Consider the following 18578-nt stretch of genomic DNA (forward strand, 5'->3'; position numbering starts at 1 on the left):
CATGCGTTGAGGTCAGCCTGGCCATGGGCCTCAGGTGCACATGCCAGGCTGAGACCTGTTCTCCAGGTTGTGGCCCTAAATAAACTGGGCAGAGCTATTTGCACTGTGGCCTCATGTCTCTTGGGTCTACATGGCGGCTGTCAGAGGCACCTCTCTGTCCCTCCCACAGTAGGCCCAGGTTGGGAGAGTGAGGGGTCACTGCCCAGGTGTAAGGGCAATGGAGAGGGGCCTGCCCTGCTCTGTCAGAGGCCCAGAAATGAGTTCTGGTGTTGGGAACCCACCCCTCATCCTGCCAGTGAGAAAGATGTCGGAGGCTCCAGCGTCTTCATCTCTGCAGAGAACCTGTTTGTTGAATTCCTCATGTAGCTGTCCCTCTGTAGCAAGGGCACCTGCGTCAGTGTGACTTAGTACTGCCTTTCCCCCTGGGCCAGTGAGATGCTTGCAAAGCCTCGGAGTTCAGCGTTAGCATTTCACCCTCTCAGATCCACCAGCAGACCAGGGGGAAGGTGGGTGAGCAGGGTGTACCCTTCTCTGCTGCCCCTGAGACGGCCCACCACACTGTCATTGAGGCCGTCCAGTCTGGTGGCTAAACACAGCAGTTGGGCTGCGGTTCCATCACGCGCCCAAGGACAGGATGTAAAAGCCGAGGATTCCTGTTGTCTGGACTGTGGAAGTCCAGCAAATGCCTGGGGGCGATCAGCAAGCTTCGTCCTGGGCTCTTCTGATATACTAGCTTGAACATAGTCGTCGTGCTCTCCAGTTCTGGAGACGTTGCTAATTCTCATGTTTATTTCTAGGTTTACACACTTGTTCAAGAGGACTTAAGGCTGTTTGACACAGTTAGTTGTGGGGGCAGAGAATGAGAACCAGGCGGGGCGTGGGAAGTGTGGCCATCCGTGTCCCTGGGAGGGACCAGTCGAAAACTCTCAACAGCCCTACTGGCCCATTTGTAGACGGGAGGGCACAGAACCTGCCCGGGCGGCCGGCTCAAGTACGCTGTGCAGGGGAGTCAAGGGCCACAGTGTCGGCCTCAGCTGAGTGGGTTTTTGAGCAAGAACAGCAATGGTCGAGAGCGCTTCTTTCAGGGCTTCTGTGTGTGTAGCATGTTCTTCATGGGCTGGCACCGCCTGCCACCTGGCAGGTTGAAGGCAGACTCAGGTGCTTCAAGTCCCACCCAGAACTGGGTGAATGGAGTCTCTCTGTGAGCAGTGAGGAGTCCTCTCCTTCGTCCTGTGTCCTTCTTTTAAGCATTTGTGGTACTTACTGCGAAAAAACATGCTGAGGGCCAGCTCCATGTCGGTAAGGAGGCTGCCCACATCACCAGTGGGTGATGGTGCTATCGACATCTGCCCCAGGCAGGGCCATGCTTCTCTGCAGGAAAAATTTTGGGCCCACTTCCCCTGGGAGCTAAGGATAGGGTGGGAGCAATGAGGCGGAGCAGGTGCATGCAAAGGCTCGCCCAAGCTTGGAGGAGCCTAGACACGATCCAGCAGGGGACAGACGTGCTTCTGGGAAAGTCAGAGGTGGACCGCTCATTCATCCACTCAGTAAATATCTGCTAAGTGCTCACGACTACAGCTCTCAACATTTGGTGCCCATCAGAATCCCCCAGGAGTTTAAAGAAAATGCAGATGCCCTGGCCCACCGTAGACCATCAGAGTGGCTGCCCAGGCCCACACTCAGGGGTGCACCATGGGAGCTGATGTTGTCACTGTAGGAGCCCCTGGCTGGGGACTGCTGTGTCAGGCACTGCCCGGGCCAGGCCTGTGGTGGTGATGAGCCCTGGGGAGCAGCACCCCGCCTGTGCTGGGCTGACACCTCCACAGGTAGACCAAGGGCAGGGTGTGGCTGCAAGCTGGGTTATGGGGGCAGGAGGTGGCCAGGCGGGGGAGCATACAAAGGGGCTCTGTGTGGCGTGAGTTAGCCATCCTGCCTTGGCAGGCCCCAACCTTCCCTCTGATCCATGGGCCCTGTAGGGAGCCTTTCCAGATCTACAGGACTGGTCTTTGGTGGCAGGCTTTTTCCACCTGCTCCCACCCTCCGTGCTGAGTCAACCCTGTAGACCCTGGCTGCAGCTGAGGCACCCGGGGGTCTCTCACCTTGCTTGGCTCTTGGGGAGCTGGATGGGATCGTGTGGGGACCCTCCTGATCCTTGGCCCCTTCTTAGGTGCACACTGGTCTCCACAAAGAGCAGGTCTCCAGAACAGCGTCTGCAGCCTCCTTGCTGCGCCTGGGACCGGTGGTCATCAAATCCACCGTGAAGCATGGTCCTGCTGGGAAACGATTCCCTTGTGTGTCCAGCTCCTGTCATTTTGCACCGGGGGTGGTTTTGTGACGTCAGAACCACTTGGCTCTTCATTCATGTGGACCCTTGAAATGTCTCAACTGTTGGTTTGGACACCATAAAATCCCAGCTGCCTATCATGAGTAACTCATTTCTGTTGAGGAAATGGGAAAGCCGGCCACCGTCCCCACGAGGCTGACCAGCCGGCTGCAGCCCCGTTCCTTCGTCTGCTCAGCACGAGGCAGCATGGATCAAACTATTTTCTGCCACTTAGAACACCTGAAACTGGGTAATTTATAAAGAAGTGGAATTTATTTTTCACAGTTTCGGCTGTTGGGGAGTCCAAGGTCCAGGATGTACGTCTGGTGAGGGCCTTCTTGGTGGAGTCTCTCTGCAGAGTCCTGTGGTGACCAAGGTGTCACATGGTGAGGACGGCAAGAGTGTTTTTTACATGCTCCCTTGCTCTCCTTATAAATCCCCCAGTCCACACCCGTGATAACCCATTAAACCATTAATCCACTACTCCATCCACAAGGGCACAGTCCTAACGATCCCATCACCCCTTAAAGGCCCCACTGGGGATCGCTTTGGACAGAACAAGCATCCAGACCACAGCAGAGAGGGAACCACAGGGATTCACCTCTGTGCCTTGATTTCTTCATCTGTAAAATGGGCACGGGAGTGTCTGCCCTTGTGCATCAACAGTTGCTGAGAGTTGGAATTTAGGGCATTCGTGTGGCTGTTTATCGAGTGCCGTCCTCTTGCTTGTGAAGTTCAACTTTCCTTGGACAGAGCAGTGGAGGAGGTTGGGGCACGGGTGTCTCTGGCCCTGGCTGGTGTCCTCCACTGGGACCCCATGCTGGGTACTCCCTGTGGTTTCCAGACACGTACTGATGCCCGGGATCTGCTCATGTGTCCTCAGGGACACCCCTCTCTCTGGCAGGGACACAGCACCATCCTGCTTCACCCTCTGCACTGCACGACGCCATGTTGTGTGTGTGGCTGTTTGTTTCTGTATCTCGTGCAAATATGGGGGCAGGCACTGGATCCACTTGTTCACATCTGCGTCCCCAACACTGTGGTGGCACCAGCACGTGGCAGGTGTCCGGTTTATTCCACAGAACCCGTGGGGAAGGGCCCCGAGAGGGCAGAACAGGGCTCTTTCACGGGAGGGAACTGGGCTCCTCACTGCGTCCAGAACTTATCCAGAAATGGTGTCTGCGCAGTCCCCTGGGCTCCTGTGGTGGCCCTGCAGGATGGGCTCTGCCCTCTAGTGTTCCTCGCACTGTGCAGCTGTTTGCAGGCCGGGTGGACGGCACGCAGTGGAGCTGCAGCCCCATCCTGGCTGTGGGTGGGGGTCACCGAGAGATTTTTAAAGGCTGATGGGGGCCTGGCCAGGTGAGTGGAACCAGAGCTCCCCACAGTTCTCCCATGGGCCAGCGCTGGGTGGGGCCCCTCTGAGAGTCTCTCCTTAAGGAAGAGGGATTTGCTGGGTTCATGCATCTTAGGGATTGAATCCTGCCTATTCCATCCCCCAGGGCAGGGAAGGGAAGGGGCTGGCCCCGGGCAGTGCAGTCACAGGCTCTGGGATCACCTGACTGTGATGTCTGGGATGGTCAGTCCCCTTTTGCCTGTGGTGTCCTCCCCAAGCCCAAGAGCCAGAGGGGGCTCTGGCCCTAAACCTAACCCTGGCAGGGGGGGCCCGAGGGGTCCTATGGGGCTCGTGCCCTGCCTGAAGGGACGATGGAGTGTGTGCCGGACTGTCCCCCTCTCGCCCCACTGGAGATCCCTTTTTATTTAGAAACTGAGATGTGCTGCTTCTGCCACGACACTAGCACTTCAGGTGCACAGCCTCAGCGTGTCCCCAGGCCACGCAGTCTCCGCCACTCTCCACCGTGCAGTCTCAGAACGTTCTGTCCCCCTGAGCAGCCCTGTCCCTATGAGCAGCCGCTCCCCACCACACCTCCTCCATTCCTGGCCCCCCCTGACCTGCCCGTCTCTCTCCCTTTGCCCGTTCTAGACACTTCATATAAACAGAATCACAGGCTGTGTGGCCTTTCGCATCTGGCCCCTTTCCATGAGCAAGTCTGCAGGGCCTATCTGTGTGGCAGCGTGTGCTGACACCACTCTGCTGCATGCACAGACCACGCCTGTTTCTCCATTTGCCAGCTGTGAACACTAGTGTTGCTCTCACTTTTGGCTTTTATAAATAAAGCTGCTGTGGGTATTCCAGGACATGTCTGTGTGGACACACGTGTTGCACCCTCCAGGGCTCCAGGGGGACTCCCTCCTTCCCCTCCCTGCCTGTGGTGGCAGAAGGGCCCCTGGGCTTGTGGCTACATTTGTCCATCGCTGCCCCTGCCTTCATGGGGCCTCTCCTGTGGCCCCTCCCTGTGCTTCTGTCCCGTAAGGACATGTCATGAAATCCAGTGATCCCTAAATCTGGGATAATCTCCTCTCAATATCCTTAGTTGGATTACATCTGCAAAGACCTTTTTTTTGAAATAAGTTCCCCTTTGGGGATTCCAGAACCAGGACGTGGACACTCTGTTTTGGGGGCCACTACCCAGTCCCCCACAGTGGATGACTCCTATGGAGGCAGGGTTATGATAAGAGACTCTGGAGTCAGAGCCAGAAGTCCTGGCCCCTCTGCTCCAGCCACGCCCCCCTCACCTCTGACCTGGCCCAGACATTGTCCGTGGGGTCCCTGGGTATTCTTCTGGCCTCGTCTACCTTCCCTGCAACTGCAGGCCACTGTGAATTCCTCGGAATTTCTCCTGAGTTTGTCCATACCCCGCACAACTCTAGGGCTCAGCAGGCTGGAGACACGGCCCTGACGCTCTCCTTCCCCAGCAGGTGGTGATCCCTGGGCTTTCCCAGGTGTCTCGCCAGAAGAACAAAACCTCTCTATTCCTGCCTGACCTGGGAATGGAATTGGGCAGCTGGAGAAGCCTTTTGTCCAACATCCGCATGGGCCAGGCACCAGGCTGAGCACAATTCACAACAGCCCTGGTGGGGCCCATCTTTCTGGGAGATGGTGTGGGGAGTCAATGAACCTAGTGGCATCAAGGCACAGAGCACCAGTGTAAAGTGAGAGTCATAGCCCAGCATCGCCAGCCGTGCCTACCCAGAGTGACCTAGCAGGTGGCTTATCCATGTCTCAGACAGTAAAGCAGAGAGTTACTTTTTCCCGGCAGCATACACATGCACCCTCAGAGGGCCATGGTCAGGGGCGCAGGGTCCCACCAGGAAGGAGGGGTGGAGCTCAGGGAAATGGCAGGTCCCCCAGCCCAGGAGAGAGCAGGGGCTGGGGGAGCCGCAGACAGGGAGGTGCTGCCTGGGGAGCTATGAGGAGGGATGATGGGGAGCAGGGCAAGGGTCAACACCCCCCCCACCGTCCAGTTCTGGAGGTACCCAGGCGCCATCGGAAGCTGCAGCCTCAGAAGTCGCTCCCTGGGCACAGCCCAGGCAGAGAAGGGAGGGGCAGGGACGAGAAGGCCCCAAAGAGCAAGCACCATGGTGTCCTGTGGCCAGACAGAGGGTGTCCTCCGCTCTCAGGAGGAGGGGATGCGGATGTTTTTGCCTGGGGGAGGATGTCTTGTGGGGGAGAAGCTCTGACCTGGGCCCACGTCCTCCAGGGCAGGGACAGCCCAGATGCCTCCAGCCACCCGTGTGGAGAGCTCCTGCCAGGCAGGTCCCTCCAGGCCACAGGCAGCCCTGCCTCCCTTGCCCTCCTCCAGGGCCCAGCATGGCCTTCACAGTGAGAACCAGCTTCTCTCAGGGCCCAGCCCGTCCGTCCTCCCCCCCCCCCGCCATGTGTTGTGCACAGCGTGGGATATGGGGACAGTCAGACTTGGACTTGAATCCCAGCCCTGTGATCTTGGGAAAGTAAGTTAATCTGAGTCTCCATTTTCTCCTTCATAGAACGGAGACAATAATTTGTAGGCTCTCTGAGGCTTGTTATTTTTTATTTAATAGATGTTTACTGTGTTAGTACGTTATTCCACATGCACACTGGGCCCACTCTCTTCTCCCGTCAAGCTCTTAGCACCCCCGTCCTGTGGGGACACTGAGGCACAGCACATGGCAGGTTGCGCTGTTGCCTTCTGAGCGTGCACTTGGCAGCTGCCACCCCTGCTTGGACAGACATCTTTTCATGTCTTTTTTCCACAACTATGTTTCAAGTTTGGGGTTGGAGGCCCCACTTCATGCTTCTTTTTTACTTCCAACAAAGACAAGCGCACGTCTTAATCATTTATTCAGTCATTAACTTATTGATTTATTCAAAAATACTTAATGGACCCTTAGCACAGGCTGAGCCTCTGGAGCTTACGTTCCTGCGGGTACCAGGGGGACAGAAGTGAACACATAAGTCTGTAAACTTTCAGTTTCAGTGGAGAAAAGTGTTGGAAATGTCTGGAGAGCAACGCTCCTGCTGGGCCAGGGTGTCGAGCCCAGGGGGCTGCTGACCATATCTCGGGTGACTTAGCAATTTGGTGTATTAGATCTGAGGTCACTGGCATCTGCACTAGGGGTGAGATGAATTGTTCATAAACGACTGTTTGGGCCTTGGATGCAAACACAGTGGGAAGAGTGCACAGCGCCGTTCTGGCCACACGCTTGGCCCTGATGCCGTCGCGGCGGGCGCTTCCCAGCCCTTCCTTTGTGTCCCTGTGATGCGGGGTCCTTCTCCTGGAACACAGCACCTGCCTGTTTTGTTGCAAGTGAGGGTGCCTGTGCGTTCCTACACTCAAGCCCTGTCACCCTGCAGGCCAGACCATCTCAGAAGCACTGGCCCTGCAGAGTCAGGGGCACCCAGCCAAGAAACGACCTGTGTTGAGGTGTCCAACAAGATCTCAAGCCCAGTAAAGATCTTATTTTCCATCATTAGGAAATTTAGTGCTAAAAGAAAAGCAGACAGGCTGTTGATCTGTAGCCTCACTTTCTGAGGTCAGGGAAAGCTTTCAAAGCCAAGCCCTCAGTACAGAGCACGGGGCAGTCCAGGTACAGTGACCACTGCAGCCCCAAGTGCGGTCCTGCCGTCCTCGAGTGCACTTCCTCTGCAGCCCCGTCCAGGAGCCGGCTATGCAGCCCCTGGTGGGGCAGGAGGTGACGGCACCGGTCTGCTGTCCACGTCAAGGAAGGAAAATGGACATGACTTCCTGGCTGCAGGCTGTTGCTATAACTGTGAGGCATAACGGTGTTGTGAGGGGCAGGTTGACAATCAAAACCAATGAATGTTAAAAACAATGCAAAATACTGTACGTTTTGTACTCCACATTCCAGGCTAGTGGCTGTATTGGTCATTTGGTGTGTTTTTAAGTTTTCTTTTAGGGCATAAGATGCTCCTCATGAATGGCCAACGTGGCAGATACTTCAGTCCCTTCCTTCACGTGTCTGTGATTTGCCTGTGTTCATGGAACTTGCTTTACATAGAGTAGGTCCTAGACAGACGCACAGTGTGAACATGCCTGTTCATGTAAATAAAGCGTGGCTTCCTGTGACCTCAGGCAGCACAGTCAGTGTGTCCAGGACGCTAGTGAAGATGCACCCACGTGGAAGGAGGGTGAGAGGCCGGCATGGCTTTTATTCCCGGTGGTGCCTTTTGTGCACCAGATGGCCGGGCACCACCTTCTCGTGATGCTCCCAGATGTCTTTACATAGCTGCACTCAGGAGCCAATCTTTGTTTTGAATTAGGGAACAGAGCGCTCCTCAGATTGGTCTCTATGAGAGGAGGAGTGAACGCAGGGCTCACGTGGTCCTCCACATGCTCTCTGGGGGCCGCAGCCTCTCTCAGGAAACAAGACCCGGAGAACTGCCTCCCGTTAGATGCGTAGCGATACCATCCAAGTCACTGGCTGCGAGAACCACTGTCTCTCAGAGTATCCAAAATGCAGATGCACCTGCGACCGGAGCCTTATTCCCGATGACCTGATCCACAGCTGAATCTCATCAGAGCACGTGTGCCTGAGACTTGGACCTCTTGACAGGGAGGGTGCAACTCTGCCCCAAACCTCTTGAGCTCTTCCCATCTCACAGCGGCCCCAGGAGCCCCTCCTGAAGGGCAACCCCTGCCCTCAGGCCCCAGTCTGGAGGGCTGCATCCTCCTCGGGCCCCGCCACCCGAGGGGTCCACCGCAGTGCTTCTCTGTGGCTGTGTCCAGTTTCTTCCCTTCCTTGCACTCACCATGCATGGTAATCCCGTGTTACTTCCTGTCTTGCTTCTTTGTTGCTGTGCCAGCCAAGCAGAGGTGAGCTTCCTGGGGCCACTTGGTCTGGCCGCCACTCTGTCCCCGTTCCTGGAATAGCGACTGAAACATGACAAGAGCTCGGCAAGCATTTCTTTAGCAGATGTATTAACAGATGAATAATACTGGTTTAGTGGATGAGTTAGTGAAGGGAGAATGATAACCAGAGACCAAGGAAGTAATCTTGGAGAAAACCAGAAATATTCCAGAAATTAGAGGAAAAAGAGAAAGAACTAAAAATACTGGATAAAGCTAATAGAAATAATGGATCAATCCATGAGGCCCAACCTTATCCAATAGGAGTTCTGGAAGAATTGTCAGAAATAGAGAAACGTTCCCAGCATAGGAAGGGCACAGGCCGGCCCTCACAGAGCAGGATGAGGGAGCTGACCCCTCACACAGAAACATTCCGGCATGATGGTGGAGCCCCAGACATAGAGGAAGGAGCCGAGTCCCCCCGGGAGAGGCAGCAGTGTGGGTGGTCCGCTCGCAGAGGACGAGAGGCCTGGCTGTCTTCCAGCTCCCAACAGCAAGGAGAGAGTGAAGCAGTCGGACACTGGGCTAGGACTTTGGCTTCTGACCGTGGTAGAGTGTCCCCATAAACAACTAAAACCTGGGCACACTGTTTACATGAACTATTTCAGACACTGGGCAGTGCGGGCAGAGCTCTGGGACCTTCAATGTAGGGAGCCAACATGAGCCTCCAGCAGCCCAGCCTCGGCCTGGAGGCAGGTTTGCTACTCGGAGCAGGGCAGCCCCCGCAGGGCCTGGCGGATGGGGGGAACAAAGCCTGGAGTCAGGGAGGTTGAGGGCATTGGGGGTGAGTTCTTGTGGGGCTACCTCACAGAGCTGCTCGAGGTCTCTGAATCCGCAGGCACACACACAGAGTGAGGCGTCACAGGGCCGGGCGGGAGAGCTGAACCCCCCAGCCCAGGGAGAGCCGTGGTATTTCTTTGGCATCAGACACACTATCTCTGTGTCAGGGCCAAACTATCCCTAGAGCAAAGCACTGGTAGCCTTCCCAGCAAAGCTTAAAACAAGAGGTAAAATGATCGACCCAAACCACAAGAGCCATGACAGCCTTCCAGAACAGAGCCCAGCAGCTTTGCCCTTTACAGGACAACCACCAGATCTGGATCTTCAGCATAAGGGTCATAGTATAGTGTCCAGCATCTGCTCAAAAACTGACACCCTAGCGGCAGGAAAATGTTACCCATAACCTGGAGGAAAAACAGTCAGTAGAAGACCCAGGGATGGCAGGCCTGATGGAGTGAGCAGACGAGGTAACCACATTCCAGAATTTACAGAAAACCACAAGGCATTGCAGTGCGCCCCACCTGCAGACAGTAATCAGCGCGTAAGTAAAATCACACTCCTGAGGGGCAGGTATGGCAAGGAGGCCATGCACGGACTGTGACATCACCTGTGAGATGTATATTCCCCTAAGATGTCGAGGCCTCAGTTTCCTTAGCTGTAAAACATAAGGCGGTTGGAGGTGACCAAGTCACTTGTGCCCACCAGGGGAGCACAGGTGCCGGCTGTGGTGAACCTAGCATGAGCTGCATGGCCCTCCTCGCCAAGGCTGCCTCCAGGACGCAGCTCCACTGCCCGGCCCCGGCCCCGGCCCCTGCTGGTGTCGGTCGTCTGTTACTGTTTGGTGGAGGGAGCAGAACCCATGCTCTTCCCCCCAAGCCTCCTGGAGACTCCAGAGCTCGCCTTGAAGGGGCTGGCCTGGGCCCTCTCCTGACCGCTGTCCCTCTGCTTCCCTCCTCAGCATCCTCGAGTGCCAAGGCCTCCCCATCGTCAACGGTCAGTGTGACCCTTACGCCACAGTGACGCTGGCGGGACCCTTCAGGCAAGTGGGCTGCCGTTCTGCTCTGGGGGGCCTCCGTTCTGCTCCTGAGGCTGGGGAGGAGCTACCAAATCCAGCTCTGAAACCGCGAGGCTGAGGCCTCACGCAGGAGGACACGCTTTGAGGTGGACTCTGTAATCCTGACTCCCTTTTGTTTCCTTTGTTGCTCTAAAATGGCTTTGTAAAGGAGGAAGCCGTTATGTTCTTCACACTGGGTAGTTTTGGCTCAATCAAGGCTCCTGATTTGCATACCATCTGGAGTTGGAGACAAACAGACATATTTATAAGATAAATAAAGGCAGGAAGTTACTCGTGCATTTGATAGCTCAGTTTTAAGTCCAAGAGATTTGGAATCAAGCGTTACTTTTAGCCCTAATCCTCACTCTCTCGATTACAGATCGGAAGCGAAGAAGACGAAAGTGAAAAAGAGGACCAACAACCCCCAGTTTGACGAAGTGTTCTACTTTGAGGTTGGCATCTTAGTGGGCGGGCGCTGCATTGAAACCCCGCCTGAGGCCCCGTGGCAGCAGGCCTCGCCCTGGCGACCTCAACTGCGTACCTGCTCTGGAAGGTCTCTAGGGAGGGCTGCCGGCCTCCCCCGCCCCAGCCCCAGGGACTGGCCTGTTTAATTCCCCAGGAACCTTTCTCCTCTTGGAAGAAAGGCCATTTGATGCTTCCTGAACTGGCCCAGATTTGAGTTGCAAGTACACAAATTAATACTTTCCAAATTATTGGGACTTTGGGGTTTTTGTTTGGTTTTTGGGTTTTGGGGTTTTTTTTTACTGCTTCACCCGAGCTTCCCTGAGCAGGGTGGGAGGCTCCTTTCACCAGAAATAGTGAGGCTTTAGAAGCAAAAGGGAAGCGATCAGACACAGAGGTTCCTCTGGCTGCCTCTCAGAACATGAACCACTGCAATCAGCGGGGTGGGGGACGCGAGAGCCCGACAGGACTAGCAAACACAGCCGGTTCAGTTTTGAGACGGCCATGTGTCGTGTGTTCAGGCAGGAGCTCTTCCCATGCTCAGAAGCTCCTTGAATGCTGAATGTGTGCCGGGTCCTGGGGAGATAAGGGTGGGTAACAGTTCCCGTCCTGGGAGCCTGCTGCTGGGTGGAGAGAAAGCCAGCACTGATGGTTGCGTGTAGTGCAGAGGATGTTAAGACAGGCCTGAGACGTGGACTCAGGACTAAGAACAGCCACCAGATGTGCCTGAGGAGGGTGGCGGGGCTGCCCAGGAGGTGACACTGAGCACAGCCTGCAGGACACCTGTGTGTGCAAGTATCCAGGCTGCAGGAGATTGTTGTGGGTCTGGAGTGTAAGTGGGGTGGGGTAAAGACAGGGATGTTTGGTAATAAACCTGTAGAGCTGTGTTAGAACCAGGTGCTCAGGTGCAGAGAGCTGGACCTGCGGTGGGGCTGGTGTGGGGAGGGGTTTGGAGGCAGGGTCCCAATGCACGGGTGGAGGAGCCTGTCTCTGTCGCAGATGGAGGTCCTTAGTTCACAGCCAGGCAAAGATGGTTCTCTGAACCACGATGAGGCAGGCAGCGGATGGGGCTCCCTCCAGCCTCAGGTCTCAAGGGCAGGCATGAACTCCTGGTGAGAAAACGTAGAGGAGTTTTTAATGGCACTGGTCAGCGGAGTCACGGTGCTGCATAGCTTTCTGGGTAGCGATCAGCTCCTGCCTCTGCGTCCACCCCTGCTCCGTTCTCAGGTCATGAGTGATGCCTGCTGTCTGTGTTGTGTGCACTCCTGTTTCACAGTGTGGAAATGTGGGCCCCAGCCCCTAGATTAACCTAGTGACCCACAGATGAGTTTGAAAACCATGGATCACAACTGTGAGATGCCTGGAAAGGCCTCTGGCTTATGGGCTGCTGGACCCTCTATTTGAGTCTGAGTCCTCTGACCTAGTCCTTTGACCTGGCTCCACCCCTGCTCAGCAGCAGCAAACCTCCCTCACGTGGCTCTCTGTATCTCCATTTGGCTTCAGCTGGTGAATGGCCTCGTGGTTCTGACTCAGCCCACTGCCGAGCCACTAGGGAGGGAGGGCTGGGAGCTGGCAGCCACTGGACAGGAGGGAAACGAACTTTCAGTTTCAGTGGGAAGTGGCTTTCAGATCATTTCCTTTCAGAATAACAACCAGAGTTCTCTAGAAACCCCTCAAACATCTATTATTTTGCATTCTGTAAGAGCTGCCTTCATTCACTCAACAGATGTGTTAAGTGCCGGCTCTGTGCTGAGATCATTCAAGAATAAGATGGGAAGAAAACAGACAGCCCCTGTGGTCGTCACACATCCAGCATTGAGAGACTGATAATGAGCAGATAAGCCATATAATGGCACCATGATCCTGCTCTGCAGAGACAGGAAATGTTCCACGGGGAACAGGGGGGCTTCCTGGAGGAGGAGGCATTTCAGAGACACCTGCAGGCTGAGGAGGAGCCAGGCCTTGAGTCATGGGCCTGCCTGAGGAAGCAACCGAGTGTGAGCTGCTGGGACACACAGCAGGGCCACTCAGCAGTCCTGGGCAGGGAAGCGACAGGGCTGACGATGGGACCCTCGGGGTGGCTTTGGAAGCAGAGTGGATGGGTGGCTGTGGAGGAGGACAGGCGTCAGAGGCTCCTTGCCGGGAGCAGCTGCTTTGTGAGACAGGAGAGGCTGGGGGAGAAACAGATCCGGGACAAGGGTGTGGAGGGTGGGAGGGGGAGGCGTCTGCAGCCATAGGACTAAGAGGCAGAGAACTGCCTCGTGGGGCCCTCGGCCATCCTCTGCGGCAAACTGGCACAAACCTCTAGTTTACCAATCAGAAAATCACAGCTCAGAGTTTAAGCAATCAAAGCAACATGACTTAGTGTCAGATTCTGGATGAGAACTGTGAGCCAAAAGCTTCTAAATTATAAATTAGCATCGATTCTGATGATCCCTTGAGAAGGGGAGGCCGGGAGGGTGGCCTGCAGGAGGGAGCCCTCCTTGTAAACACCGTGATAACCTAGTATACTGTTGAAGGATGGTCAAAGCGGGAATGCAGAGTAACAACTTACTGAAGAAGTAGCTTCCTGGAGTAGTCACTTGCTGACTGAGGCAGCGGCTTGCTGCAGCGGTAACTCACTGCACCTCCAGGAGCTGGGCTGGACACCGGCCTCCCTCCTCTGCGCAGGCACGTGGCAGAGCCCGAAGGCATGTGCCTCGGAGCCAGCTCCTTCACTCCTTTCTGTGTTTTAAGAAACTCACAAGCCCTAAAATATCAGGAGGAAAATTGCAGTGTTTTGACCTTTGTTTTCTAACCCCTCCCCAGACGCTGCTCAGGGGACAGTTAGAGGCCATCTGGGGTCCTGAATGGTGGGGTCCTTTTCATCCTTCACAGTGATGAAAAGGAAACTTCAGGAGCTGACCTTGAATAGGCAGCAGCTGCTGCACCCCCCGGGGCATGAGGGGCTCCCTGTCCCACTCCCCAAAGCACTTAATACTTCGGTGCATCCAGAGCAGAAACCACCAGGCCTGCCAGGCAGAGAGACTCACCCTAGCAGCCCGCGGGTCGGGGACCATTCAGGACCCATCCACATGTCCCTGCCTGGGGAGAATCAGCCATTGCTTGCAGCACAGAACCTCCGCCCACCCATACACCCAGGCACCTGGAAGACTGGGCCCGACCCAGAACCCTGCCGCTGCTCCTTCCCTGCCGCGGGTGTCCTTGTCCTGAGCGGACTCAAGGACGGCGAGTGTGCACATCCCAGCCAGAGCGGGCCTCGCGGTGCCCGTGGCCCTCAGCCTCGGCAGTGGCGTCGTTTAAGTGCTTTCTCTTCTGTCTGTGACTCCAGGTGACCAGACCCTGCAGCTACAGCAAAAAGTCCCACTTCGACTTCGAGGAGGAAGACGTGGACAAACTGGAAATTAGGTGAGGGAGGAAATCAGCGCTCACCGTTTCCTGCCCTGCAGTTTTAGTCTGAATCACTTCCATATGTTTGTTTTGTTTTGTGTCTAATTTCCATTTTGTTGGTCATTTTAACACGAGGATGTTAGCAGTTGTAGTTTTGTCATAAACTTCCCAGATATCAGGAAGGGGGGTTGAAAAGATATTATTTACTTACCAAATGGACAAGCTTGGTTTGCAGTCCATCTGCAGGATCTTCTGAGACATGAAGGTCAAGAGGTTTGTGTTGCTCAGGGTCTGCTGTGAGGTTCTGTCTGCCAAACCTGTCGGGCTGCGCGGCCAGTGCGCTGGTCACAGCTGTTTACAGGGTCCTGTCCTGAAGCCGTCCCTGTGCAGCCTGTGCTCGCCTCCTGCAACAATCTCAATGCAGAGGCTGCACCAGGACCAGTCTTAGAAGCCACCCAGGGACCTTCCCACTGGCATTGGTTCACGGGACATACTCTGGAACCTGGCGTCTGCCCAGTGCCCTTCTCCCAATGGGACACAATTCCTAAGGATGTGCTTCCCTCAGGCTGGATGGGCCTGCATGGAGCCCTCTCCCTGGGGTCCTGTCTTCACCGTCCCTGCCTGTTCGAGTGTGTTGTCATGGAAACTGGGACCTCCTCATGCCTTCACCTAAGCTCCCGATCCTCCTCCCGCGGCATCCTGGTGTCTCCCACAGGATGTGGTAGAGTGACACATGGATCTGCTGGGGTAAGGATGTGTTCTGCCCAAAATTCAGAGCGAGCACTGAAGGAGACAAGAGCCAGTGCGAGTCTTTATTCCCAGAATGTACCAAGATCCCACCGACTCAGTCTGGGGGAAGCTTCCTGTACCCTGTGGGTCCCTCTTCCTGGGAGAAATAAGCTGGATTCCTCTTTGCTTCTGATTGTAGCCTCTGTTCTTCCTGTACCAACTGCTGCCTCCTACCCAGTGTGAAGAGGCAGATATAAGTATCTTTTCAAGTTTTCCATCTTGTGCAAAAAATGAAAAGAAAGGAAGAGAAGAGAACAAAAGAGAAAAGAGCAGCGGGAGGAGAGCGGAGCGGGCACCGAGGACGCTGCAGGCTGCTTGCTTCCTGACTGTCCTCCCCGAGCCCGGGGTTAAGGCCTCGCCCTGGGACTCACCGACGTCCCTTTAGGCTGTTTGGGGGATGCTTGGCCTTAAACTGCTGGTGACGCGTCCTTCCTGGGGAGACTCGGCAGCCCCTCCCTCACGCTTAGGGTGTGGTGGGACTAAGCCTGCCTCAGCGGCCTGACAAACGTGTTTGTTTGAGAGCCTTAGGAACTTTCCTAATTTGACATGGCTTAAATCTGCTTCCTTTACAGTCAGGTTTCTTGAGGAATGAAAGGTTCCGTTAGAAATGCCGCAGGCATGTGGTCAGGGGAGGCCCCCCGGGCACTTTGCACGGCAGGGTGGAGCCCGTGGGACGCAGCCAACTCCGTGGTGTGCTGCATGTTCTCCCAGCACAGCTCGGCTCAGTTTCCACTTCTCCTACCTCATCCCAAGTCCAAGTACGTTAGTCCGTATCTGTTGATTATAACAGAATACCTGAAACTGGGTAATTTATAAAGAAATGAAACTTATCTTTTACAGTTTTGTAAAGCTGAGAAGTCCAAGGTCCAGGAAGCACATCTGGTGAGGGCATTGTTCGTGGTGGGGGCTCTGCAGTGATGCAGGGTGTCACAGGGCGAGGGTGGCCTAAGCAAGGGGGAGCTGACCTGCTCACTTGCTCTCCTTGCAAAGCCATCAGAACCACACCCACCACTCCGTGAGCGGACGAATCCCTTCACCAGGCACAGTCCTCACAATCCAACCACCTCTAAAGGCCCCACCTCTCAGATACCATAATTGTTTCCCACCCTCTTTACACTGTTCCAATGGGGGTCAAGTTTCCAGTAAGTGAACTTTTCAGATACACATTTGACCCATAGCACCGTGGGACAGTTGCCTCCACAGACATATTTCGGTTTGAGGCCAGTGTTGTTTTTTTTTTAAAAAGAAAGATGACCAGTAAGGGGATCTTAACCCTTGGCTTGGTGTTGTCAGGACCACGCTCAGCCAGTGAGCTAACCAGCCATCTCTATATAGGGGTCCAAACCCATGGCCTTGGTGTTATCAGCACCACACTCTCCCGAGTGAGCCACGGGCTGGCCCTTGAGACCAATTTTTAAAGTTTTAGTTTAAATCTTCACTTCCAGCACTTAGAACACTGGGTGGGGTAGGGACCCTGAGGTGGAGCGTCTGACAGGCACAGAGTCCAGCTCCACCCTAAGACTCCAGCTTCCCCTTTCTTTTGCTAAGATGAAGGTTGTTTCTTTCTTTTTAACATTGAACTTTAAATTCTAGAGTGAAATCCCAGTTTTAAGTTTTTTTAAAGCATACAAAAAATGTTTTAAATGTTTCTCTTTTTTAAAAGGAAAAAATGCCTGCCCAGCACCTTATATTGCTAAGGCGTCATTGGCAGATCAAAGGTGCTGTTGTGGGGGCCGGCCCATGGCTCACTTGGGAGAGTGTGGTGCTGATAACACCAAGGCCACGGGTTCGGATCCATATATAGGGATGGCCGGTTAGCTCACTTGGGAGAGCGTGGTGCTGACAACACCAAGTCAAGGGTTAAGATCCCCTTACCTGTCATCCTTTAAAAAAAAAAAAGATGCTGTTTTGTTTCTTCTGAAGAAAATGTGCTGTTGGAGGCTGGCTCCTGCTTGTGACCCTCCAACACCCCTGGCCGTGCCCCGGAGGTGCGCCTAATCCTGGGGGAACACGCTTCAGGCTCTGCAGTGCTCCTGCTCACTTGGAATTGCAAGGCAGCACAAAGACTGGACAAGTCTTCTAGAATCTTCCCCTCCACAGTGATGCCCTTGACCGCCAAAGCGTGCTTAGATCTGCATGAGTTTCAGTCCTGTGGATAACCGGATGGCGAGGTCATTGATGTGGGACGTGCGCCCTCCTGGACTGTTAGCACTGCAAGTGTGTCTGTCTAGGGTCAGAGACAATTCCACGGCCCCATCTGAGGGAACAGTGAGGATCCCCCAAGGAAAAATGGCAAGTGAGCGCCCCCTGCTGTGATAGAAATGACCAGGCTCTTGACAACGCTGGGCGTGGACTCTTGGCAAAAATGCCCAACTCTGCCGTTGACCCAGCTGTGGTCACCCTCCCGGTGGGTTTGCCCGGCCCCTTCAAGCATGAGTCACACTGGTAGGTCATGAGCAACTGCGGAGGCAAGGTTCTAAGTTCAGGGAGGAGGAGTTCACAGGACACCCAGTTTTTCCAAGGATGTTTTCATGGGCAGAAAACAGGGAGCGCCTGGTGGTTGAGTTGGGCAGTCCATCCTCTTCAGGTACCGTCTCCACAGGCAGCCTCACGGCTCAGGCATGGTCCCTTCGTCGTCTACCATGTTGAGCCCTGCAGGGTAAAGCCACCATGCCGGGTGTGGGGCAGAGCTGGTGGACACATCCTGAGTGTCTGCTGCTGGGCGTCTTCCCAGTTACAGGGGACAAGTGCTGCTGGATCCTAGCACAGCAGCTGTGTGGTTCCATCCCACATAGCAGTGCCCAGTGGCTCCCTCCTGTCGCAGAGCCAGGAGAGGCTGATTCCTGGGGGGCGCTGCTGCCCCTGCAGACCCCAAGCACAACTTCCACCTCCCTCTGCCTATCTATCGCACCTGGGAAATGCAAGCCTTCATTCCAGAGCCACATCCTGCCTTCACCTCGTATTTTAAACAGTATTTTTACTCAGTCTGGATCTTCACTGGGCCTGACTTAGGAGGAACTGAATGAAGGCCCCATCCTGCTCCTGCCCCTCTTGGGGAAAACATGCTGTCAGTAAACTCTGCTTTTAGTAAGATCTGTGTACTAATTGCCTTTTTTCAGAGTTGACCTCTGGAATGCCAGCAACTTGAAGTTTGGAGATGAGTTCCTGGGAGAACTACGGATTCCGCTGAAAGTACTGCGGCAGTCCAGCTCCTACGAGGCATGGTAAGGGGCAGCTGCCCGGCCAGACTCTGAGGGACAGCTTTGGGAAGTCAAGGAGAACAGTGCTGCCAGAACGAAATGGCATGGGGCTGTGCCCTGGCCTCAGCCTCGCCTAGTGCCCAGCTGCTCTTATTTTGCACGCAGTTCCATCCAGCTCTGGCCTGTGACCGACCTTGTACTCTTACAGCAGGTGAGGAGAGGGAACGGCATCACAGAGCAGAGCTTCAACACAAAGAAAGGGGAAAGTGGGGATAAGAAACAGGCCTGAAAACTTTGAAAACAGTTTTGGGAGCCTGATTACTGGAGGACAAACC

General features: G+C 54.9%; 1 protein-coding gene across 5 annotated transcripts in view; it reads left to right on the forward strand.

Annotated features, from left to right (window-relative positions):
* The window catches only part of RASA3 (RAS p21 protein activator 3), a 148551-nt gene that overhangs the window by 103415 nt on the left and 26558 nt on the right, over nt 1-18578 (forward strand). For all 5 annotated transcript variants that reach the window (XM_063101983.1, XM_063101984.1, XM_063101987.1 and 2 more), the window contains 4 exons: nt 10307-10387; nt 10782-10854; nt 14196-14272; nt 18163-18267. In XM_063101983.1, coding sequence (XP_062958053.1) covers nt 10307-10387; nt 10782-10854; nt 14196-14272; nt 18163-18267 — 336 coding nt within the window. The remainder of the gene's footprint in view (nt 1-10306; nt 10388-10781; nt 10855-14195; nt 14273-18162; nt 18268-18578) is intronic.

This window comes from Cynocephalus volans, chromosome 7, assembly GCF_027409185.1.
Source record: "Cynocephalus volans isolate mCynVol1 chromosome 7, mCynVol1.pri, whole genome shotgun sequence".
Taxonomy (NCBI): domain Eukaryota; kingdom Metazoa; phylum Chordata; class Mammalia; order Dermoptera; family Cynocephalidae; genus Cynocephalus; species Cynocephalus volans.